The sequence below is a fragment of the Sphaeramia orbicularis genome, chromosome 12 (genome assembly GCF_902148855.1).
Source record: "Sphaeramia orbicularis chromosome 12, fSphaOr1.1, whole genome shotgun sequence".
NCBI classification, from domain to species: Eukaryota; Metazoa; Chordata; class Actinopteri; order Kurtiformes; family Apogonidae; genus Sphaeramia; species Sphaeramia orbicularis.
The window spans coordinates 9,001,808-9,028,467 of record NC_043968.1 but is presented as its reverse complement, the minus strand read 5'-3'; the positions used below and the strand labels follow the sequence as shown (position 1 = coordinate 9,028,467).

The 26,660-nt window shown below is 36.0% G+C and overlaps 1 protein-coding gene across 1 annotated transcript in view; it reads left to right on the top strand.

Moving 5' to 3' along the window:
* ntrk2b (neurotrophic tyrosine kinase, receptor, type 2b) overlaps positions 1 to 26,660 on the top strand; it is a 35,660-nt gene that overhangs the window by 6,166 nt on the left and 2,834 nt on the right. Inside the window, exons 2-15 of the mRNA XM_030151123.1 lie at positions 2,717 to 2,791; positions 2,896 to 2,967; positions 3,062 to 3,130; positions 5,372 to 5,523; positions 7,713 to 7,849; positions 11,678 to 11,810; positions 15,003 to 15,308; positions 15,399 to 15,416; positions 17,265 to 17,329; positions 17,504 to 17,603; positions 19,801 to 19,989; positions 22,814 to 22,944; positions 23,047 to 23,219; positions 25,150 to 25,390. Coding sequence (XP_030006983.1) covers positions 2,717 to 2,791; positions 2,896 to 2,967; positions 3,062 to 3,130; positions 5,372 to 5,523; positions 7,713 to 7,849; positions 11,678 to 11,810; positions 15,003 to 15,308; positions 15,399 to 15,416; positions 17,265 to 17,329; positions 17,504 to 17,603; positions 19,801 to 19,989; positions 22,814 to 22,944; positions 23,047 to 23,219; positions 25,150 to 25,390 — 1,861 coding nt within the window. The remainder of the gene's footprint in view (positions 1 to 2,716; positions 2,792 to 2,895; positions 2,968 to 3,061; positions 3,131 to 5,371; positions 5,524 to 7,712; positions 7,850 to 11,677; positions 11,811 to 15,002; positions 15,309 to 15,398; positions 15,417 to 17,264; positions 17,330 to 17,503; positions 17,604 to 19,800; positions 19,990 to 22,813; positions 22,945 to 23,046; positions 23,220 to 25,149; positions 25,391 to 26,660) is intronic.

Genomic DNA, 26,660 nt, shown 5'->3' with positions numbered 1-26,660 from the left:
CTCTCATTTTGTGTTATGGTTAAATGTAGGCCACGATCCACATGTACACAAAGGATGTCACTACAGCCAAAAATAACAACAACAACAACAACAATACATTCTCATATAGTAACACTAGAGGCAACTACAGCCACACTGTTAAGTTTTATATAGAATTTGTAGACGTGTACATAGAATAACCCTGGTGATGAAAACGATTAATAAGGTGTTTGTTTTTTTTTTATCTTTAACCTGCTAAATGTGGACAATTATAAAGAGCTGAAACACTGTGTGAGTGTCCAGACTGTACAGCAAACTGGTAGTTTTACAACTGACATCATTTTGTTGATGTTTTTTTATGCTTTATTTTAATTGTAATTGCCTGTGTTTCTATTCTATTCTATTCTATTCTATTCTATTCTATTCTATTCTATTCTATTCTATTCTATTCTATTCTATTCTTCAGATCATTCTGCAGTTTAAATACCAGCTCATTTAAAGTGCAGAACATTATCTAATATCTTGCACACCTACACACTGTAAGACCGGATAAATTGAGTTCACTTAAAAAATTTGAGTAAACCGGTTGCCTTAAAAAATGTAAGTAATGAGTAATGAAAACTTGAGTGTATTAAACTTAGATGCTTGATTTGAATGGAATTGCTATTTTAAGTAGAACACACTAAATGCCAAGTTCATTTAACTTAACACTTGTTGCGATGTCAATTGCTTTGTATAATCATTAGACTGAATATCATCAGTTCATTGGACTCGATTCCAAGTTAATTTTTATTTATTTTATTTAACTTTTATTTACCCAGGTAAGCAATTAAGAACAGATTCTTATTTACAAATGCAGCCTGATCAAAGAGCAATGGCTCCTTGAGGGGTAGGGGGTGAGGGAGCTAAAAGTAAAAACAAGGTTAACCCTTTCATGCATAGTGGTCACTACAGTGGACAGCTGATCAAAGGTGTTTTCTTGTATATTTATGGATTTGTTTTTTTGTGCATCAATCCCATACGCTGTAATTCATACCATTACTGTAACTTTGCTGTTCTAGATAAACCTGATCTGCGCTAACATGTTTGAGTGTAAAAAAAAATGCTAATTGTTACTAGACCGAAATAAACAGTTTTGTTTTGTTTGTTTGGTTTTTTTTTTAACAAAAGTTGCATGTTTGTTGTTTTCTTTTTTTTTTTGCGTATTATCTCCATGCAGGTATGTTAAAATGTGAGAAAACATCAAATTAGCAGCATTAAAAATGTGTTTATTTCATAGTTTTCACATAGTATATCAGTAAATACATGTTTCTTTGCTTCTAAAATTAAACGCATGGTGTCCAGCTGAATGAACATTTTTGTAATTCCATGAAAAATAGGTTCATAAAAAATCAATTCCGTTGGTTGTTTTTTTCATGCCTACAGAGGAATAAACACACTCCAGAAAAGAAAATCTTGATTAAGGCTTTCATAATTCATGCATGAAAGGGTTAAATAATTACAGACACAAACATTTAATAAATAAATACATTACAACAATAACAGTGTGACATGTAAATTAAAATGTTTTGCACTGTAAATTGCTTTGTATAATTATTCAACTTAACCCTTTCATGCATGAATTATGAGAACCTTAATCAAGATTTTTTTTTTCCTGAGTGTTTTTATTCCTCTTTAGGCATGAAAAAAAACCCAATGTGATTGAACTTTTTTTTTTTTAAATCAACCTGTTTTTCATGGAGTTACAAAAATGTCCACTCAGCTACACCATGAATTTTATTCTTGAAGCAAAGAAACATGTATTTAAAACCCAATATCATAAAGTGATATGAAAACAGTGAAATGAAACCATGTTTAATGCAGCTAATCTGATGTTTTCTCACATTTTAACATATTCTAATACTAGTTATTACTCACTTCATGGAGATAATATGCAAAAAATAAATACTAACAATTGATTTTCACTCAAGAACCAACCAAGAACAGCAAAGTTACAATAATGGTATGAACTGCAGTTTATGAGATGATGCATAAGTGTCCACTGTGTTGGTTGATATGGAACTAAAACAACAAAACCCATGAATATACAAGAGTAAAGCTGTAGAGGAACTGTCCACTGGAGTGACCACTATGCATGAAAGGGTTAATATATTGCAGTGTGGATGAAAGTTAGGTAGGAAGTTAACTAAGTATAATTTGCCAGTACAGGAAGTGCTTTAAATTTGGTAAGGTACAAAGATTTACGTTGAAGAAGAACAAATAGAGATGAACAGAAAAGCGATTATTCTTCCTCTGGCTCTGACTCATGGTGCAGCTGTACAAAAATACAAAAACAAACACAAAAAGGCCAATAAACACTGACATACACACATTAAGTCAACATTAACACTAACACCACAACCCTGTCGAACCCCTGCACAGAAGAAAAACACATTTACAACAACATGCCCACTACCCACAATGCAATGCACAGATAAAAAGGTGTGGTCATGACTAAAACTGAGTGATTTAATTCCATTCAACCGAAACTTTTTGTACTTTCGACTATGTCTGCAAATTAGTAGAACATACTGAACATTTTATAGTAATGGAATAAAACTGAAATCGTTTAAGTACATTGGAATTAAAGCATTGTAGTAAATACGAAGTCTAATCTTACAGTGTAGTTTTCTCAGTGATGAAATGTGATTGCAAGTGTTATAAGTGTGAGACATATAGACATTTGTGTGTTTTACAGATACATCGCGAATCAGAACAGACTTTACGACATCAACGACAGCAGCTTGAGATACTACATAAACCTCAGAAACCTGTAAGTATCACAACACGTACAATATTTTGCATTTTGACGTGGGCTCAAAGGATAATCCTGTCATAGAGCCTGTTAGAGCTGTTTAATGTTTCCCTCTTTAACAGGACAGTGACCAGGACCAGGTTGACGAATATATCGTTAGATGCATTTTTCAACAATACAAGACTTCAATATGTGTAAGAAGCCTCATGAAAAGTTTCACATGTTCACTGTAGTTCACAACAGAAGCCATGTATGGATTTTAATTGTTGTATTTTTTCTTCCTTTTAGAAATTTCAGAGATAATAACATATCAACGCTGTCATGGAGAATATTTCAGAACTTACTGAACACCTATTCGTAAGTATCTGACATGAGTACGTGTTATTATTATCAGTCTTTTTTTTCCGTGACGGTGAGTTTTGTCATGCACTGTAAAAACAAACCTTTGGAATCTACTCAATAAAAGTGAGGTAAAAAAGTGCATTCATTTTGGTTGAGGAGATTTTACCCCATATTTGGAATAAAATGTAACTAAATTTAACAGCTATAATACACTAATAGAAATTAGGTAAACTCCACCAATTACACAACAAATTACTCATAAAAAGTTACTAATATAAACTCTTAAATATTAATAGATATATGTTCATCTATTTAATTACACGGTTAAAAAAACAACAAAAAAAAACGTAAAAAAACGCAGTAATATTCCGGCAGCAGGGGTGCCGAAAAAATATTGTTAAATAACGGAAAATAACCATCTCATTAAAATACAGTAATTTTCCATAATTAAAATACAGTTTTTTGCCCTAACTTTACATGAGATTTTGCTTTTTTTTTTACTTTTTAATGTTTAATAAAGAATATTTACATGTATTAAAACAATCAAATTACCAATAAATATATATATAAATAATTTTCAATGAGACTCAGTTGTCCAATCCACTGATAAAAACTGTATTTGGACAGTTTATCAGTGCTTATACATGTTATACGTTCACAAAAACACATTTATTCATCATTTTTGTTGTGAAACCTCCTGTAATTACACAAGATATTTGTCAATTAACAAATAAGTCTTGTTAAACTTACAGAACAAATACTTCTTTTACGGTTAATTGTCAGTAATTTTATTTCGTTTTATTTATTTATTTTTTACAGTATCAAACTTTAAATTAACAGTTTAATCTCATAAATAGAAAAGAAATATTTGTGAAATTATGATACATTTGCAATTGAATTGAATTGTATTTTTTCTGTGAAAAAGAAAAAAAATCTTTTAAAAAATTCAGCTTTTATGGTTATTCACAGTTACAGTTTTTTCATGTTATTTTACATTTGACATGTAAAATCACAGTCTAGTTTTGTCATTTCATTGATATTTTCCTGTATCTTTAAAATACAGGAAAAATCTGTAAAATGAACAGTGAAAATTCTAATTAAATTACAAATTAAAAATTACATTAAATTAAAATTAAATTACAGATTTTTTTTTTTTTTTTACAGTGTATAATTAATAAATCATCAGTGTTACTAATGACCCATTACTTATTGAGAGAAGGCTAATTTTACAAAATCAAAAATACTCAAAAGCAGCCATAATAGGTTCAGACCCCTGAGAGTTAAAAGACTGACAAACACAGGAAGTATTCAGCACTGAACCTCTAACCCTAGCAAATGTGTGAAGAACCAGAAATGATCACTTCACTCTGGAACTATATTTTAACAACCCCTGTTTAAAACGCCATTACAGAGGGTCATGGAACAAAGGAGCAACTGAGCTCATGGAGCAAGAATATGCAACTCAAGAGAAATATTCATTCAACAAAAACACGAACAAAAAGTGTCAAACACACCATAACTCTGCTGTGTACAAAAAGAACAACACTTCTTATCAACTCAGAACACTGTCAAACACATCAAAACTGTCCACACTAGTTTGTCCTGATGCATGCTGGGAAACTCCCCCCAGCTGCTCCTCCAACACGTCACAATATTATGGGGTAGATTTTATTATATTATTTTAAGTAACAATTGTTACTGTTAACAAATACGGGGTTGGACAAAATAATGGAAACACCTTAAAAAATCAACAAAATATAATTTAATATGGTGTAGGTCCGCCTTTTGCGGCAATTACAGCCTCAATTCTCCGAGGTATTGATTCATACAACTTGTGAATTGTTTCCAAAGGAATTTTAAGCCATTCTTCAGTTAGAATACCCTCCAACTCTTTTAGAGACGATGGCGGTGGAAATCGACGTCTTACTTGAATCTCTAAAACTGACCATAAATGCTCAATAATGTTGAGGTCTGGGGACTGTGCCGGCCATACGAGATGCTCAACTTCATTAGAATGTTCCTCATGCCATTCTTTAACAATTCTATGGATTGGGGCATTATCATCTTGAGGTGAAGGTGTTTCCATTATTTTGTCCAACCCCTGTAGTAGGTAATGTCTGTAGAACTGAACCAGTCAGAATAGGTTTTACTGGCAGTTCTTACTGTTGATTAAAATGGAACTGATGTCCATAGTTTGTATTTACCAACCCCCCAAATCCTTTTTTACAGTGTGTGTTGATGTTTTTTCTTTTCCAGACTCCAGCTGTCTGGGAACCCACTGGATTGTACTTGCGAGAATATGTGGATCAAACTGAGGCTCCAAGATGAAATGGAGAGTCAAGACCTGAAATGTATCGATGATGGAGGAGTAGCGCAGGAGTTCATGAACATCACCCCACCAGACTGCAGTAATGTGAAACCACCTTATCCTAGTAAACGTATCAGAGTATCTGATATTGAGCATTTAGAGTGGAAGACAGACAGAAAGGCACTGATCTCTGTGCCATTTTGGGTCTAATCACATGTTTTAACCCTTAAAGACCCAGCGCTACTTTTGTGGCAGTTCCCAAATGAATTGTTACCTCTGCCAAGGAGGTTATGTTTTTGCCAGGGTTTGTTTGTTTGTTTGTTTGGTTGGTTAGCAACATAACTGAAAAAGTTATGGACGGATTTTGATGAAATTTTCAGGAAATGTCCAAAATGGGACGAGTAACAAATGATTATATTTTGGAAATGATCTAGATCACTGTCTGGATCCAGGAATTTTAAAAATGATTCTTTATTATTGGGAGATAGGGATATTTTCAACATATATATGTGTAACTCCACAATGAATGGTCAGAATGCTTGGTAAAAAAAAAAAAAAAAGTTCCCAACAGATTACACAAGATATTGAAGATTGAGGATCCAGATCAGTCTTTGGGGGTGGGGGGGTGTTGTTCGTCTGACTGTTAGCAAGATAACTCAAAAAGTTATGGACGAAATAGTATTGTATGGATAGTATTTTACTGATCTGACCCACTTGAGACTAAAGTAGGGCTTTATATGGGCCCTAGTTATATGGGCTAGTTTGTAAATTTACACATTCTCATGTAACTTCACTTTTTTAAACTAAAACAAAGAGGAAAAATTTGGAGTTGTCATAATTTGTAGGTTATTATGATAGTATTTTCCTGATGTGACCCACTTGAGACTAAAGTAGGGCTTTATATGACCCCTAAAGTAAAATGTCTGACTGTTAATATCTTGAGTGTAATTTGGATTGGACCCTTTGGTGGGCTGGTTTTGACCCCCGGGCTGTATGTTTGACACCTGTGATGTAGATGTTCAAGAAAATGCAGAGTAAATTCAAAATGAACGATATCAAAACAGAGAAAAACGAAGAAAAAGTTACTTTTTCAGCAAAGATGTTGCTAACTGAATGTAAAAAACAAGTGTGTCCGTCCACTGTTATTGATCCAACTAAATGGGTTTTACTGGTGAATCAATGTTGTAGAAGATGATTGTGTTTCCATGGTAACTACGGAGCCTCTGAACGTCCAAATGGGTCATATCTGATGACCACGAAAAGATGACAAACTGTATTTTACACCAATTATTTACATGTGTTGATAGGATTAGTGGATCAACATGTATTAAACAGTTTATATTTGTAGATGGTTTGTGTCACTGGTGGCTCTCTGGGTCTTTATGGGTTAACCCAGTGGTTTCCAACCTTTTTTGGCTCGTGTCCCCATTTTAACATCACAAATTTCTGGTGACCCCAGACATTCAAAACAGAGACTTTTTTTTTTTTTTTTGCTAAAATTATTTTATTTTTGATCATGTAATAATTTGCTATAATATGTTGCAAATAAATGTTAATTTTAGACAACATTTAGTCTATATAATGTACATTTTTATTAGTAAGTTTTAATTTTGTTTATTTTTTTACATTTTTTATCAAGTACTAGAAATTTCAGGTGACCCCATTTGAATTCCAGGCAACCGTACATGGGGTCCCGACCCCAAGGTTGAAAAACACTGGGTTAACCCTTTTATAGTTCACTCATAGAAATACTCTAAAATTCAAAACTTCAACCTTAGTGTGTTATTGGAGGATATAACAAGACTTTTTTACTTATGTGAAATAAAAACAAAAAAATTCATGTAGAAAATCAAGGTCAGTAAAATAACCATATTTGGTTCCTTACCCATAAATGGCAAAAAAAAAAAAAAAAAAAAAATCCTAAAAGTGTAATAAAAAACACAAGAAAAATGCATGTAAGGTGAAAAGATTATCACGTTTAGAACATTAGAACATGTATTTTAGAACATTAGACGCTCATGCGTGCTGGTCCAGACCCCTGTCCACATCCACATGATCCCTTTGAACATCATTCCTTACATTAGTACCATTCCTGCATGGTACTGAACAAAGCAGGTCCACTCACTGTTCATGCAGAGGTGGACCTTACAGACCCTGGAGACCACATTGGACCTGAGATTGATGACTCACTGTCCTCACTGGAACTGTCTTGTAATGCATGTGGAAATGACCAAAAATGGTCACTTGCCCGATAAAGGGTTAATGTCACTGTTTGGTTTTGTCTCACAGAGGTTCCCAAAGTAGAGGTCACCCCCACCACAGTGACTGAGATGCAGGGCCGTAACATCAAAGCTGTGTGCAAAGCCACGGGCTCCCCTCCTCCGGAGATCCTGTGGAACCACGACACACTCTACACGCACCACGAGGTGAGCCCGTCTGCCACGCCCATTCATGTTTGGACCATTGTACCACTGCTGGAAGTTCACCTGTTTGGGCTCAAAATATGTGACGGTGAAAGGGACATATCGGGGGATGTATTACTTCTCTGATGAGCTCTAATGAAGCCACAGTGACTTCAGCGCAAGGCTATTATCATTAACAAAAACTAACGAAGTGACGAAAACTAGAACTGTAAAAACATTTTCGTTAACTGAAATAAATAAAAACTATGATTAAAAGTAAAAAACGATAACTAACTGAAACTGTATTGTGTGTTTACAAAACTAACTAAAACGTATAAAAATTATCAACAAAATTCCCTTCGTTTTCATCTTTGTAAATGTCGGATTGATACAAAAGCGATTTTTTTTCACTCAGTTTTAGCTGCTGTCACCATACGACACTTGACGGTCTGTCACTTGTGTTCACTTGTGGTTTCCAGTCGTCTTCTGGTCCCCACTCTACCTGGAAACATGGAGACTAAAGTTGGGAAAAAGCAGCAGAGTCCTGTCTGGGATTTATTTGAATACGACGACAGAAAAGAAGAGAAAAGAGACGACAAAACTAAAAATAATACTAAAACTAAGTATTTAGGAAAAAAAATGAAAGCTAATAAAAACTAGCAAACCTGCTCTAAAAACGAATTAAAACTAACTGAATTAGAGAAAAAAAAGTCAAAACTAAATAAAACTAAACTATAATGACAAATCCAAAACTATTAGAACCTTGTTTCAGTGAAGCAGACAGGTGAGAACAGAGGAACCAAAACTAACACGACAACACTGAAAATAATGTATTTTGTTTACTAAAAAGATGAAAAGGTCAGTTTTAAAAATAGGCTTTATATTTACTATATTATACTATATTTTTGATTGTTTTCAACCAGATAGAATAGAATAGAATAGAATAGAATAGAATAAACAAACTAAACAAAATTGTAAGTGGTCTCTACCAGCGACAGTGCACTTACAAGTAATAACAACACAATAAAATACATATATTTTAAAAATTATACAAAATAGTGTACTATATAAATATGTGTAAATTGTATTGCATTGTATTGTATTGTATTGTTATTACTAGTGTACCTGGCAATTTCAATTTTGTCTTGATCATCTTTATTTATTAATGTATTTGCTCGGACATTAGTTCCTTGTACACAAAAATATTACATTTTTTCTTCTGCTCAAAACAAATAAATGAAAAAAAAAAAAAAAGAGATATACTGTATAACAGGATACAAAAAATAATATAAATGTTGTATAAAAACTGCTCAAATATAACAATATAAACATTTTTGATTTTATATAGCTTATTAAAAATAATTATTACAGCTTATGAAAAATAAGACTAAAACTAGAGCAGTGAAAACAGGATTATTTTATGAACTGAAATAATGTCTTTGTTTTCAAAAACACTGACACTAAACGAAAACAATAAAAACCAAAGCAACACAAAATGAGATGAAATAGAAGAGTAGGTAAAGTCAGCATTAGTTATGTTTTCCCCTGTTATTGGACTTGACTGATTAATAAATGGTAAATGTAAATCATATTTGATGTCCTGTTCTTTCACACAGTTATCAACTTCATCGTAACGCCTTTAAAATGAACTACAATGAAGTAAGAACTAAACTAAAAGTAGTTTCTCAAAATGAAGTGAAATCAAAATGCACCAATATAACCAACAAAAACAAACTGGAATAAAAATAAAAACATCCACCTTTAATTTCTACTTTACACAGTCCATGTAGAAAAAACATGAATGACAACGTACTGCAGTTGTCAGAAACACAGTAACATTCATGGGTCCATTTTTGTTTATTACCATGAACATGTGCGCTATCTTGTGAAAGTCACATTTACTGCATCATATGGGATAAATCATCACCTTAGCAACAAAATATTTATTAATCCACATGCGAGGATTGTCCGAGCAAGTCCAGGATTTACTCTGTTCTAAGTAATGTTTGTTCAAATGTCTTTAGGGGGATTTTGAGAGCACACTCGACCCCAGAGAGTTTCATGCTCTTAAATTTTAGGTCCAGTATAAATAAATCAGAGGAGGAATGTAGTGAAGTGTTTTTACTAAACTACAAATTTGAGGCACTTTATTCATTTTCTGCAGCTCAACCCTTTAAGCCCTGACGTGTCTGTGGTGAGTCTGAACGTATGATTTATTTGAAATATTCTTAAAAATTCAACCACTTGCTCAATAGGAAAATTTTCATAACGTGCAGATAGAATAGACCTTGTTCTTTCCATAGACATCTGAGCATGCTCAGTGCACCCCCCGCCGCCTATGGAATGGGGGGTAGAACACAGAGCAGTGAGTGACACCGACTCACTATAAACATATACACTATAAAGATAGGCAGTTTGGACTTTTTGTCCTTGTGGTTTTTACCTTCAGCCACACTGGCCGCAGGGTTTTGTCATCAGTTGGTCGTCCGTCCATCTGTCCGTCTGTCCAAAAACTTTGGCATGCACTGATAAGTCAGGCCACCGGGGGCAGTAGTGCGCCAGATAAGTCAGACAGGGTTTTCAAGTGTGCACGTTTTTTGTTTTTTGTTTTTTTTTATACATTTACACAAACGTGTACCCATACACAGTGAACTACACAGACACAACATATACAAACAAACCATACAACAAACATACCAAACCCCCGCCCCCCAAAAAAAGAAAAGAAAAAAAAAAGCAACAAGATAAATAACGTTATCAACTCCTCTTTACAATACTCAGGGCTGAGTCAATACATGTTATGTTTTATTAAAAGTATAACAACGGCGGTTATGTTTTCATTTTTACTGTTGTTTGCAGTGTTGCAGCGATTTACCTTTATTATTATTTCCTCTGCCAAGGAACAGCAAAGGCAATGTTTTCATCGGGGTTTGTTGGTTTGTCTGTCCGTGTGCAAGATAACTCAAAAAGTTATGGATGGATTTGGATGAAATTTTCAGGAAATGTTGATACTGGCACAAGGAACCAATGATTAAATTTTGGTGGTGATTGGTGGTGGTGGTGGGGGTGATCTGCCTTGGCGGAGGTCTGCGCTACCAAGTTTTGAACATGTAACTTCTTTTTTGTGCCAAAAAGCAGCTGGACTGATTTAGAAACTAGAAAAGCACTCAGAGAGCGCAGACCTCTGCCAAGGCAGACCAGATCACCACTAAAATTTAATCATTTTTTGTCCAATTCTCCCTTTCTGCAGTAATCTACACCTGGATTTACTGCCTCTGTCCATAATATACATTATATAGACTAAATGTCAACTAAAATTTATGTTTAATTGCAGCATAGTATAGAAAACCATTATATGATCAAAAACAAATTAATTTTAGCAAAAAAAAAAAAAGTCTCCGTTTTGAATGTCTGGGGTTGGCACCTCTCGTCCATCCCACAGTCTCCTAACGGGATCAACAAAAAATGAAGCCGAACGTTTTCAACGGTTAAAGCATGAATAAATAAAAAAAACATTACTCCCTCGATAGAAATTGGCAAATGAGTTGAGCCTTTGTATGTATGTTTGACTAAAGGGGCACAAATGAATGTTTATTTGCAACATAGTATAGTAAACTATTACATGATCAAAAACAAATTAATTTCAGCAAAAAAAGGTCTCCATTTTGAGTGTCTGGGGTCACCAGAAATTTGTGATGTTAAAATGGGGTCATAAGTCAAAAAAGGTTGCAAACCACTGCTGTAATGCATTACTTTTGTAACGTGTTACTCCCAACATGGTTCATCACATGCCTGAGCTTTCACGCACAACCGACAGATGTTGAATCCAGCAAATAATGCGGTGTTTTCCAGATCGACACGTCGGATTCAGAGAGCAGCCTGACCTTGTCCAGCCTGTCTCCTGATGATAATGGCAGGGAGATCATATGCAGCGCTGAGAACATGGTGGGTCAGTCCGTGGCCACCCTTCAGCTCAATATTCTCTGTAAGCACTTTTCTGTTAACGCTGACTGTAAACGCTCACATACTCTGACATACATCTGAATTAGAGTCACACCAGTAGGTTTAATTTGTTCAATTTCCTTCTCAGATGATTGTTCAAGACCCTATGTTTTTTCCAGTAGAGCCAGTATGGCCCTTTGCTTTGTTATCATTAACTGTTTCCCAGTAAATCTTATTGACTCTCATTGTTTCCTGTCCATACGAACTGTGTCTCTTCCTCCTGTAAAGCCTCTCATGTCTCTTCAGACTCCTCAGCTAATTTAGAGCTGGATTTCTCTTCATTTTCCTCTTCCATGTTCCTAATGTCAGTGTTCAGACACACTTTCATCAGTTTTACACAGTTGTTTTCCCATTTTCCATATACAGGGTGTCCATACAGTCTATTTACAACAGGCCTGTAACAGTACACATACTGAACCGAACCGTTTCGGTACGCACCTGTTCGGTTCGGTACACAGCTGTACCCAAACGGCACAGTGTGATGAGAAAAAGAAAAAGGAACGAAAGATGTTGTTCGATGCGGAACTTTAAATCCACGCAAGTTTCACACAGACATATGGAACTAGCGCACAATGACTCGAAAAATGAAATAGCCGCTTCCATAAGGTTAAAAAAAAAACAAAACAAATATAATGTGAACCTGAAGGGAAGAGACTGAAGACCCTCCACCATCAGTCCAGTCCAGTTTGGATCAGTTCAGGTTCAGGTGAAAGACAACAACCAGGAAAGAGACGCTGAGAAGACGGACGTTGTTTGGCCCCTAGGAACTACGGTAGTTCTAAAACACTGACACTAGCTCTGTCTGTCTGTCTGTCTGTCTCTCGCTCTCTCTCACACACACACACACACACACACACGCTGTATAACAGAGGAATAGAACCCTGGAGTTGGAAGTTGTAAAGGAGTTGAAAGGATGTAAAGTTTGACTTTCGTTTCATGCCAGCGTTAGTTATTACATTAGTTATGGACCGAACCCCCACGTGTATGCCCCCCCCGCCTCCGACAAAAAAAAAAAAAAAAGAAAGAAATCCCCCCCTCTGTGTTTTTGACAAATCGCACCCCGCACGCACACACACACACACACAAGTACACAAAGTGTCCTAAACAGTTTATCTGTCCTAAAATAAATAATAATTAGTTAATTTATTTGTCAGTGTTGCTCTTCAGTTTGTTTAAACAGAATACCAGATTGCTCTCTTGTTAATGTTGCAATTCATGTGGAATTTTTTTTTGTTATTTTAAAGCAGAATGTGAACTGACAGAACTGTGATTAGATTTGTGTTATTTGTTCAAAACTTCCTTTCAGGAAAAAGTGCAATACTAAAGTTTAAAATACATTTAGTAATACAGGTGGTCCTCGGGTTACGAATGAGTTCCGTTCCTACACTGGTGACGTAACCCGAATTTCCACATAAGTCGGAATTAACCCTTTAATACCCCCTGTCTTTAATAATGGTCGCTATGGTTGACCGACTGAAGCCTAAGGCTTTACTGATGTTCGTCGGCGTCTTGCCTTTTTCCGACCTTTTGATGATATCCAGCTTCGTTTCCATCGTAATGGCTTTCCTCTTGGCTGGACCAGCATCGCTAGAAGATCCTGCTTTCTTTTTTGGGGCCATGATGTGAAAAAAGAGGGTGAAAAAGGCGAGGATACCGAGAAAATTACGGAGCACAAACACTCTACACTATGGGGCTGGAGACAAAATGGCGGACGAGACTCAGGAGTCGTAAAGTCGAAACAGCGGAGGTCGAGTACTGCGTAACCCGAGGACCTCCTGTATTTGATTTTCTATTTGATTTATAGCAGCAGAATTATATTATTCCTGTTTTTCTATATTCTATTGTCTCCAAAAAATTGGTAGAAGAATGTTCAAAAATTCATAAATGCATTAAAGACATTTTGAGGAGTTTTCTTTCTTCCTGTACCGAACGGAAAAAAAAACAAACCGTGGCTTTCAAAACTGAAAACATATCGAACCGAAAATTTTGTGTACTGTTACAGGCCTAATTTACAATCTTATAAATTTATTACAAAAGCAAAATGAAAGGACAAATCTGTGAAAATTATTACAAAATGAAAAGTATATTTTGATTAATTTCGATGAAAATTTGTAGTTGTCATTATTTATAAGTTCTAGTGTTATTATTTACTTGAGATCACATTGGTCTACATTGGCCTGATTTTGCATGTTTGACACCCCTGACATAGAACAAATCTGAGAAGCATATCTAATCAACTCCTTTTGCAATAGAATTTTTAAGTTGTAAATAGACTTTGTGGACACCCTGTATTTTTTTTTAGTTATCCTCAACATCTCTCTAAGTAAAACCCATAAATCAGGGGTTTCAAACATGTAACCCGGGGCCAAATGCGGCCCATGGGATGAATTTACAAAGTGCAAAAATTCCACAGTCAAGGCTGTGGAACTCATTTTAGTTCAGGTTCCACATACAGACCAATATGATCTACAGTCAAATAATAACAGCAGAAGAACCGACAAAAAATAATGACTCCAGATTTTCTTCTCGGTTTGATGTTAAAAAAAAAAAAAAAAAAAAATTACATTATGCCTATAAATAATGACAGCTTCAAATTGTTGTCTTTGTTTTAGTGCAAAAAATAACATTAAATTATGAAAATATTTACATTTACAAACTATCCTGTAACAATAAAATGTGAATAACCTGAACAAATATGAACAACCTGAAATGTCTAAAGAAAATTAAGCACAATTTGAACTCTTTTCTTCCTGTTCCTCAGTGTTTAGTGTCTTTGTAGAGCTGATCCAGAATGCACATGTAGAAATGATAAGTGGAGGCAGAATATTGTTAAAACTGCACTTATTTTTCTTAAGAAATTTCATTTTTGTCAGGTTATTCACATCTTTTTTGTTTGAATAGTTTATAAAAGTATTTTCATAATTTTGTGTTTTGTTTTTTTTTCCCTTAAACAAAGACAAAAATTTGGAGTTGTCATTATTTATAGGTTATTCTGTTATTATTTTACTGGTCCGGCCCACTGCAGATCAAATCGGGCTGAATGTGGAACCTGAAAAAAATGAGTTTGAGAACCCTGTCATAAATGTTGCTGTTCCTTCTGGCTTTCCTCCTGGTGTTTGCTGTTTGCTCTCTACTGCCCCATGGTTACTCTTCCTCTGTTGCCTGTGTGTGTCAGTTGCCCCCTCCATCCTGCAGCTGCTGGGGCCAAAGCAGGACCACCACTGGTGCATTCCCTTCAGCGTGGTGGGGAACCCCCAGCCTAAGCTGCAGTGGTACCACCGGAACGTTCCTCTGAAGGAGCAGGAGTACATCCGCACCATGATCCACGAGGCCACGGAGAGCGAGTACCACGGCTGCCTGCAGCTGGTCAACCCCACCCACATCCACAACGGCGTCTACAGGCTGCTCGCAACAAACGAATACGGACAGGATGAGAAGAATATTACTGCACAGTTCATCGAACCGCCCAAAATCGATCCAGGTATCGACGCACTTTTTACGGGTTATTTTTCAGTTTGTGTTCATGAAGGTGGTTACTAATGTGCATGTTTGTTTGTTTTTTTTTTCTCAGAGGACGAAATTATCTACGGTAAGCATTATTTCATCATAGAGCTTCGTGGCCTTCATCTTTGCTCTGCGCAGATCTAGAGCTGAAACGATTAATCGATTAGCTGCTTGAAGCGAATGCAAAAATTCATGATTCAATTAATCGACTCGAATTGATTGAAGGGAAATATTCTATCGCAGTTTTCCTGAACTGAAGCTTCTTTGTGCGTCTAGTGATGTGACGTTTATGAACGAATCAAATCTTTTGAACGGCTCTTTGAAATGAACGATGGGAACCGAATCTTTGTCAAGAGCCGTTCTTTTTTTTTTTTTTTTAAGGAGGGAGTGTCCGTCTGCCGGTCAGTTTAGTGTCACTGGGGAGGCATTGGGCAGAAGGAGAATGTTCGAGCAGGAAATAGAGTGTTTGTGCACTGCGCATGTCTCATGGCAAGAAGTTAGCAAAAAAACAACAGTTTGAAGTGTGAGGTGAGCATACTGGAGGAGGCGGAGCCCGAAGACTGGAGGAGGCGGAGCTGGAAGACTGGAGGAGGCGGAGCCCGAAGACTGGAGGAAACCAGAGAAAAGTTTGAGAGTGAGTGAGCACCTGTGAGTAATGAGCCAAAGAAAAAGGAGGAGTATTTGGATGCACTTTTCAGGAAGAAAAGATGGGCATGCAACTTGCAACATTTATTGTTCTTGTTTTGGGGAGACTAAAATGTTATTTCATAAGAAAATGTTTTATTTTCTTCTTCATTTTTATTCTACAGACTAGTCCACATTATGTACCGTGATGTTTTTGGTCAAATTCCAGCATTTGTCTAATGTCACCTCTCATGTCATGTATTTAGCCCACACATTTGAACTAACTATTCTTTTTTACGGTAAGATAATATTTACTGCCGCGCCAATTAAACACCTTTAAAATGTAATGTCAGTCATCACATGTAGCCTATTTAGTCATTAAAACATTAGTGTTTCAAAAGAATGCATAAAAACATTAAAGAGCCAGTCTGTTGAACGGCTCTTTTCAGTGAACAGCTCCTGATTGAACGACTCCCTACAAAGAGCCAAAAGTCCCATCAGTATGTGCGTCACAATAAGCGTCCATGTGAAACACAACAGTGGAACCAGTGTTTAACACAGTGGTTCCCAACCTTTTTTGGCTCGTGACCCCATTTCAACATTACAAATTTGTGGCAACCCCAGACATTAAAACTGAGACTTTTTTTTTTTTTGCCAAAATTAATTTGTTTTTGATCATGTAATAGTTTGCTATACTATGTTGCGAATAAACATTAATTTTAGAGGACATTTAGTCTATATGATGTATATTATTGTGGACAGAGGCAGTAAATCCAGGTGTAGATTACTGCACAAAGGGAGAATTGGATTTTCCTTGGTCAGGACATGTACAGTCAGTCCAGCTGTGATTTACTAGGAGGACAATTAATACTGAACAAACAAGAACTGAAACTATGAATTATGAAAGAGCTGCAGCATCTGAAACTGACCACAATGAACATGTGACAGAGAAACAGAACCACAGCGCTTCAGGTTCAGACACAGTTTGTCATGTCTGTTATGGACTCACCATATATTTTTCATTAATAAGTTTTTATTTTTATCAGTTACTAGAATTTTCAGGCGACCCCATTTGAATTCCAGGTGACCCTACGTGAGGTCCTGACCCCAAGGTTGAAAAACACTGGTTTAACAGCAAAGAAATGAAGGAAACAAAGCTTTGATTCAGGAGAATTGTGGTTGAATGATTTTTTTTTGGATCACTTTGAGTCGATTAATCCTCTCAGCTCTACTCAGATCCTACAGATTTGTTTATGAGCACCACAGCATTCCTTTATTGAAAGGTAAAAAATGCTTCTCCTCTTTTCAGAACCATCACCATTGGACAGCGTTGCAGTAAGTGATTCTCATCTAAACCAGAGGATTATGAACCCGGTAAAACAAAGAGTCAAAATGTTCTGTAATGCATAAGTACAAAGAAAGCATTTTAATGTTAATTCAGTATAACTTTGAGTGTCATCATTTATTAATTAATGTCACAAATAGTTTGAACTGAGGCCAGTATTTATGTCAACAGATATTTAATGTTTTTTCCTCCTTTACCCATAGGTGTATGTCGTCGTGGGAATTGCAGGAGTTGCACTGACCGGCTGCGTCTTGATGGTGATCATTCTGAAGTATGGACGAAACTCAAAGTTTGGTATTAAAGGTAGGTTTTTTTTACATTTAAATTTTATTTTAAATAGTTTTTATTTATTGTAGTGTAACTTTAGCCACACCATGAGCCTAATTCCTCCCACTGTCTAATTCTGGAAAGTGCTAAAAAATTCAACAAGATGCTGAGAGCAGGGCGAAGGTGTGGATTTGTCAGACACGGATAGCTCAGGAACATCCAGGAAATCACAAAACAATCATGAGTCAGAAGGTTTAACCTCCTCAGACCCAGGAGATGTCAGCAAAGTACCAGCTTTTTTTGTTTTTTACCTCCGCCAAGGAGGTTATGTTTTTGCCAGGGTTTGTTTGTTTGTCTGTCTGTCTGTCTGTCTGTTAGTGTGCAACATAACTCAAAAAGTTATGGACAGATTTTGATGAAATTTTCAGGGTTTGTTGGAAATGGGATAAGAAAGAAATGATTAAATTTTGGTGGTGATCGGGGGTGGGGGGGCCCACGGGGGGGGGGGGCAGACCAGAAAATTTCATCAAAATCTGTCCATAACTTTTTGAGTTATGTTGCACACTAACACTAACTAACACACAGACAAACAGACAGACAGACAAACAAACCCTGGGGGGGGGGGGGCCACGGGGGGGGCCACTGATCAGCCTTGGCGCAGGTCTGCGCTCTCCGAGTGCTTCTAGTTATTAAATCAGTGCCTATATTGGAAACATTATGATGCAACAGTTTTTTCTGATGCACTTTTTAAAACTTTTATGGAATGTCCTTTTGTGGTGGACAGTTTTCTTTTCTTTTTTTTTGTATAAAGTTGTGAAACTCTTGTCCACAAATGTGGACAGAAAACCCATAGCTGGGTCTGAGGAGGTTAAAAGGAATAGTTTGAGTTTTTTGTTTTTGCACTAATATCAGATGTTTTTAAATTAACCCTTTCATGCATAGGTCACTCCAGTGGACAGTTCTTCTCCAGCTGTTCTCTTGTATATTCATGGGTTTGGTTGTTTTAGTTCCACATCAGCCAACACAGTGGACACTTATGCACCATCCCATAATAATACACTGACATTCAGATCATTACTGTAACTGTGCAGTTCTTGATAAACCTGATCTGCAGTGACATGTATGAATGTAAATCAATTGTTATTTGTTAGACAAAAAGTTTTGGGTTTTTTTTGCATATTATCTCCACGAAATGAGTAATTACTAGCATTAGAATATGTAAAAATGTGAGAAGACATCAGATTAGCAGCATTAAAAATGTTTTTATTTCATTGTTTTCATATCACTTTCTGATATTGGGTTTTAAACACGTTTCTTTACTTCAAAAATTAAATGCATGGATATTTTTGTAACTCCATAGAAAAAAAGACTCGATCACATTGTTTTTTTCACGGCTAAGGAGGAATAAAAACACTCAAAAAATAAATCTTGACTCAAGTTCTCACAATTCATGCATGAAAGGGTTAATATTAATATCAGCAATAATACATTTCATCACAATTTATTTATTTATTTATTTATGTACCTTTATTTAACCCATTCAGATCACCAGGCTGAGGTAGCGACCATACACAATTAACACAAACAACATACACAACTGAAGAATAAAACAGAATATCAGCATTTCAAGCACATTGCACTCTTAACTCTTTATAGGACACTCATTGAAATACTCTGAAATTCAAAATTTCAACCTCAGTGTGTTACTGGACATCGTCATCTACCTCCTCGTCGGTTGCCACGACAACAGCCTCCCTCTTCTTGCCATGAAACATCCAAGCAGCACTTGCTAAAAAGTAAACACATGCAATAAAACAACTGTTATAAAATCATAAACTGACGAAAATCGCTCCACTTTTATGCTACGTTACTTATGTGGTTGTTATCATGAATGAAATGTTTGAATGTCTTGTTTTGTGATGCTAACTGGTGTATCAACTAAATATTCATTGCACTGATACGTTTTCAAGTATTGCTCATTATCATATATGTAAATGTTTTTCTTGTTTTTGCCCCACACAGAATACTGTTACTGCAGTGATAACAAATGGACGTTCTGAGTAAATAAGTAAATAAGTGAGCAGTGTCTGTTTAAATCCCAAAAGGTGACATGGTTACTGGACATCGGACCAAACGCCAGCGGTTTCTTATCTGTACAAATCCTCTCCTGTCTGTTCCTTCTCCGTGTCTCTTCCTCCTGACTCTCCCACCTCATATTCCGTCGGCTCCCTAGGCTCCTCCTCAGTCATCAGTAACGACGACGACTCTGCCAGCCCTCTTCATCACGTCTCCAATGGCAACAACACCCCGTCGTCCTCTGAGATGGGCCCAGACGCAGTGATCATCGGGATGACAAAGATCCCTGTCATCGAGAACCCACAGTACTTCCGGAACTCGGGCAGTATGCTGAAATCCGACACGTGTGAGTTACCGCCGCCTTCGACAAACGTCTGGCAAATCCATGCATTGATCACTGCCGGACGCCATATTTACTGTCAGCATCCTGTTCCTCTGTGATAGCGACTCCTTTTCTGTGGTCGTCCTTGGACAGATGGTCAGGAACACAACTCTGTGAACACACTGCTCAGTCTAGAATAAGGTTCTAATAGTTTCATTATAGTTTAGTTTTATTTAGTTTTGACTTTTTTTTTCCACTAATTCAGTTAGTTTTAATTCATTTTTAGAGCAGGTTTGCTCGTTTTTATTAGTTTTCATTATTTTCTACATGCTTAGTTTTAGTTTAGTTTTAGTTTTGTCGTATCTTTCTCTTCTTCTTAGAAATTGCCATGTACTCTAGTAATAACAATACAACAATACAATACTGTAAAATTTACACATATTTATATAGCACACTATTTTGTATATTTTTTTAAATATATGTCTGTATTTTGTTGTGTTGTTATTAGTTGTAAGTGCACTGTCGCTGGTAGAGGCCACTTACAATTCTGTTCTATTCTATTCTAGTCTATTCTATTCTATTCTATTCTATTCTATTCTATTCTATTCTATTCTATCTGGTTGAAAACAATCAAAAATATAGTATAATATAGTAAATATAAAGTCTATTTTTAAAACTGACCTTTTCATTTTTTTAGTAAACAAAATACATTATTTTCAGTGTTGTCGTGTTAGTTTTGGTTCCTCTGTTCTCACCTGTCTGTGCTTCACTGAAGCAAGATTATAATAGTTTTGGATTTTTCATTATAGTTTAGTTTTATTTAGTTTTTACTTTTTTTTCCCTCTAATTCAGTTAGTTTTAATTCATTTTTAGAGCAGGTTTGCTCGTTTTTATTAGTTTTCGTTATTTTCTAAATGCTTAGTTTTAGTTTTAGTTTAGTCGTCTCTTTTCTCTTCTTCTCTGTCGTCGTATTCAAATAAATCCCAGACAGGACTCTGCTGCTTTCTCCCAACTTTAGTCTCCATGTTTCCAGGTAGAGTGGGGACCAGAAGACGACTGGAAACCACAAGTGAACACAAGTGACAGATCGTTAAAAATCATATGGTGCTGCTAGCTAAAATTGCTAGAGCAAAATAAGTCGCTTTCGTATCAATCTGACATTAACAAAGACGAAAACGAAGGGAATTTTATCCATAATTTTTATCCATTTTAGTCAGTTTTGTAAACACACATACAGTTTCAGTTAGTTATCATTTTTTTCATTTAATTATAGTTTTTATTTATTACAGTTAACGAAAATGTTTTTACAATTCTAGTTTTCGTCATTTCGTTAGTTTTCATTAACGATAATAACCTTGGTCTAGAACAGGGGGGGTATTTAATTTTCTTATGAGGCTGCTGATATAAGTGTAATGGGAACACGAGGAGCTTGACAGTTTGGATCTAAGAGGGTTTGAGCCTTAAATCAACTCCATCTATTAGTTGGATTGAATTATTTTATTACTGTATGAATATTACCTGATGGGAGAATAAGACAGGGGTTTCACACCAACAAACATTAGTCATTTTTCCATTGGACATCTGCGCAAAACTTCACTGATATTTACTAAATGTCGGAAAAACGGAAGCGCGTAATGTCGGTTTTTCCATTAAATCACAAATGCCGTGATTTGTTTATTTATTATCGCGAGATGACACGAGAAGTCATTCCATAAGCATGGCGACAAACGTAAATATGGTGTTGATTTACAGATATATTCATTATTATTACATATTACCCCTCTATCTTCTACTAAATTAAAAAATGATTGGGTTTCCTGGTGTGTCCACACATACCGCGGCATGTTTCTTCTTCTTCTCTTGTTGTAACATACGTCAACATCCGGTTTTTTAATTCACCTGACTGCAGTTGCGAAAAAAGCTCTTTCCGTTGCAGTTTTGCGTGATATACCATTTGTGCTACGCCCGAAAAACCACCTCTTGCCAGCACAAAAACTTTAAATTGAAAAATTAGACTTTTGGCAAAATTGTCGTTTTTCCATTAGGTACATTTTTATGCACAAGTTATATTTGCGCAGTTTGAGGGTCAATGGAAAAGCAACTATTGATACAGAAAATATCGGTTCTGCAATATATCCCGGTATTTCATTTCACAACACTGTATCAATATTAAAAAGTACTGTATTGATATTTTTACCTTGGCAGAGGTTATGTTTTCATTGGGGTTTGTTTGTCTGTTAGCAAGATAACTCAAAAAGTTATGGACAGATTTTAATGAAAGTTTCATGAAATGTTGATACTGGCACAAGGAACAATTTTTTTTAAATTTTGATGGTGATGGGGGGGGGGTAACCTGCCTTAGCGGAGGTCTGCACTCTGAGTTCTTTTTTAGTTAGGTATTTATTCAAATGCAGATATTGTGGAGGTTCATTTTTGTTTTTCTTTTATTTATTATTATTTAACACTCTTTTATTAAATAATGTTAGTTCCTTTGTTGGGATTGCACAAAAATAATGTTCTGATGTTAGTTCTGAACTAATAGAATCTGAACATTTGAACAGGATCTTAAACTGTAAAACAGAATTTAAGTTTTGACATAAGAAAATTTTGTGATATAGCATCAGATCCTGTTCTGATCAAATAAAAATGTGTTCAGTATTTGTGCATACTTCTGATGTAATTCAATTCTTCAAGGAAATAATCATCCAAAAAAAAAAAAAAAAAAAAAAAGCCTTTTTTACAGGATCATGATATATCGTATGGTGATCCTAGTATTGTGATTTGTATCGTATTGCCAAATTCTTGCCAATACACAGTCCTACTCATTTGTCATTTCTTTGTGATAAAGTTGTGCAGCACATCAAGAGACACAACATCGTCCTAAAGAGGGAGCTGGGCGAGGGCGCCTTCGGGAAGGTCTTTCTGGCCGAGTGTTACAACCTGACTCCAGACCAGGAGAAGATTCACGTGGCAGTGAAGGTACGCATCAGGAAGCCACACCCTCAAACCATCAACGCACCTGTCCATCAGTGAATTCTGCTCTCTAAATGTTCGTTTTGGTCCATTCTGGCTTTTCCTCAGACTCTGAAAGAGGCCAGTGAGAGTGGGCGGGCCGACTTCTACAGGGAGGCGGAGCTTCTCACCAACCTGCAGCATGAACACATTGTCACATTCTACGGAGTGTGTGTAGAGAGCGACCCACTCATTATGGTGTTTGAGTACATGAAACATGGCGACCTAAACAAGTTTCTAAGGTAGGAACCATGGCCTGAAGCCTCTGACACAGCGTTTTACTACAAATAGCAAAGATCCACTTAACCTCATGTTTCTGTCTGCAAAAACAACAACTATTCTTTAGGTTTTATTGGTTTTATTGCTTATTTTACTGTTTTGGTTTTCCAACTTTTTGTATCCATTAACTGTGTGAACATAAGGTTCCCTGTTTTTAACTCCTTATCACCTAATTTTATATACAAGTATATATATAAAAAAAGTATTATGTGTGTTTTTGCTTTCCAGTTGATGCTAAATTAAGTGGAGATTGTTAATGTGACTATAGCACATAAAATAGAAAGAGTTTTGGGTATGTTGCATATTTGCAACTGTTGGCATTAAGGGGTTGAAGAATTTATTAAGCTATAGATGCCCCTGTTTAGAGAAAATAATGAGGAAAACAGTTTTACCAATCAAGTGTTTGCATACTGGATATGAATTAATTTATTTAAAATGCTGTAACTGGCTGTACAGCAGGGGCCTCAAACATGCGGCCCGGGGGCCAAATGCAGCCCGCCAAAGATTCCAATCCGGCCCATGGGATGAATTTACAAAGTGCAAAAATTCCACAGTCAAGGCTGTGGAACTCATTTTAGTTGCGGTTCCACATACAGACCAATATGATCTACAGTCAAATAATAATAACATAATAACCTGCAAAAATGAATGACTCCAGATTTTCTTCTTGCTTTGATGTGAGAAAAATAATATTACACTATGCCTAAATAATATAAACTTCAATTTTTTGTCTTTGTTTTAGTGCAAAGAAAATAACATTACATTATGAAAATATTTACATTTACAAACTAGAAGCACTCGGAGAGCGCAGACCTCTGCCAAGGCTGATCAGTGGCCCCCCCCGTGGGCCCCCCCACCCCCGATCACCACCAAAATGTAATCATTTCTTCCTTATCCCATTTCCAACAAACCCTGAAAATTTCATTCAAATCTGTCCATAACTTTTTGAGTTATGTTGCACACTAACGGACAGACAAACAAACAAACAAACAAACAAACAAACAAACAGACAAACAAACAAACAAACCCTGGCAAAAACATAACCTCCTTGGCGGAGGTAACTATCCTGTAACAATAAAATGTGAATAACCTGAACAAATATGAACAACCTGAAATGTCTAAAGAAAATTAAGCACAATTTAACAATTTTCTTCCTGTTCCTCAGTGTTTAGTGTCTTTGTAGATCTGATCCATAATGCACATGTAGAAATGATAAGTTGAGGCAGAATATTGTTAAAATTGCACTTAATTTTCTTAAGAAATTTCAGTTTTTTCAGGTTATTTACTTTTCTTTTGGATAGTAAGTATTTTCATAATTTAATTGGGTTTTTTTGCACTAAAACAGATAAAAATTTGGAGTTGTCATAATTTATAGGTTATTACCTCCGCCAAGGAGGTTATGTTTTTGCCAGGGTTTGTTTGTTTGTTTGTCTGTCTGTTTGTTTGTCTGTCCGTTAGTGTGCAACATAACTCAAAAAGTTATGGACAGATTTGGATGAAATTTTCAGGGTTTGTTGGAAATGGGATAAGGAAGAAATGATTAAATTTTGGTGGTGATCGGGGGGGGGGGGCCCACGGGGGGGGGGGGGGGGGGGCGGGGGCACTGATCAGCCTTGGCGGAGGTCTGCGCTCTCCGAGTGCTTCTAGTTCTGTTATTTTACTGGTGCGGCCCACTGGAGATCAAATCAGCCTGAATGTGGCCCCTGAAAGAAAATGAGTTTGAGCCCCATGCTCTATATGCATCACATCAGCTGCAACTCTGACTGCAGTGTCCCTGTCACATAAATAAACAAATAAATAAATAAATAAATAAATAAATAAATAAATAAATAAAAGTCCATTGTGGTTCTACAGTGGCGTCTGAAGCACTGACCATGCGTTTTCTTTCTGTAGGTCCCACGGTCCTGATGCTGTGCTAATGGCAGACGGTCAGCACAGCATCCTGGTGGAGCTCACCCAGTCCCAGATGCTGCACATTGCCCAACAGATTGCCGCTGGCATGGTCTACTTGGCCTCCCAGCACTTCGTCCACAGAGACTTGGCTACCAGGAACTGCCTGGTAGGAGAAAACCTGCTGGTCAAGATAGGAGACTTTGGCATGTCCAGAGACGTTTACAGCACAGACTATTACAGAGTGAGTCCACACTGTTACAGCTCCTTTTCTCCATGTCTTACCCACACTATTTATTTTGCAAGTGTCACATACGCTCTCATGTACTATACAGAGATATGTCATAGCACCACGTATGCAGAGCTTCATATCGTTAGCCTCATAGCATAATTAAGTCATATACTACTGTATATCAGTGTTTTTCAACCCACTGTGGGGTCACCTGGAATTCAAATGGGGTTGCCTGAAATTTGTAGTAATTGATTAAAAAAAACAAAACAAAAACATCTTAATAAAAAATACATGGTGAGTTAACAGAGACAATCCCAATCCATAACAGACATGACAAACTGTGGAGCTGAAACTGCAGCACTGTGGTTCTGTTTATCTGTCAAATGTTCATTGCGGTCGGTTTCAGATGCTGCAGCTCTTTCATAATTCATGGAAAATGATTCAAGGAAAATAAAATTCTCCCTTTATGCCGTAATCTCAACCCGGCTTTTTTGCCTCCGTCCATAAAAATATACATTATATAGATTAAATGTCGTCTAAAATTAACGTTTATTTGAAACATAGTATAGCAAACTATTACATGATCAAAACCAAATAAATTTTAGCAAAAATTGTCTCTGTTTTGAGCGTCTGGGGTCAGCAGAATTTTGTGATGTTAAAATGGGGTCACGAGCCAAAAAGGTTGGGAACCACTGCACTATATGGACAAAAGAATTGGGACACGTTGAATACAGGATTGGTTAGTTTTGTTTGAATTGTTATCTTTGCTTCCAAAATGCCTCAGAGATGGACACTGATTTTCTGTTTGTTTGTTTGTTTAATCATGACTATGATTTTAAATGTTCTACCTCTGAATTTCTAAAATATTTTTATGCTCTGACTGTAAATAATAATTTTCTACCCCAACTTTTTTTTTTTTTAATTAATTTATTTCGAATATGGAAATGGTACACGCTTCCTGATTGCTACTAATTTACTTCTTTGCACAACATAATATAGAAATGACAATTTAAGGAAGCATAAAATAATAATACACACAAAAAAAGAAAAGGAGAAAATTCGAATATTCAAAAAGGAGTGAGAAGTGGCATAGCTTATTAGCTCTCACTGCTTTGTCTAAACCACTGATAGATAGATAGATAGATAGATAGATAGATAGATAGATAGATAGATAGATAGATAGATAGATAGATAGATAGATAGATAGATAGATAGATAGATAGATAGATAGATAGATAGATAGATAGATAGATAGATAGAATCATATACACACTTAACTATT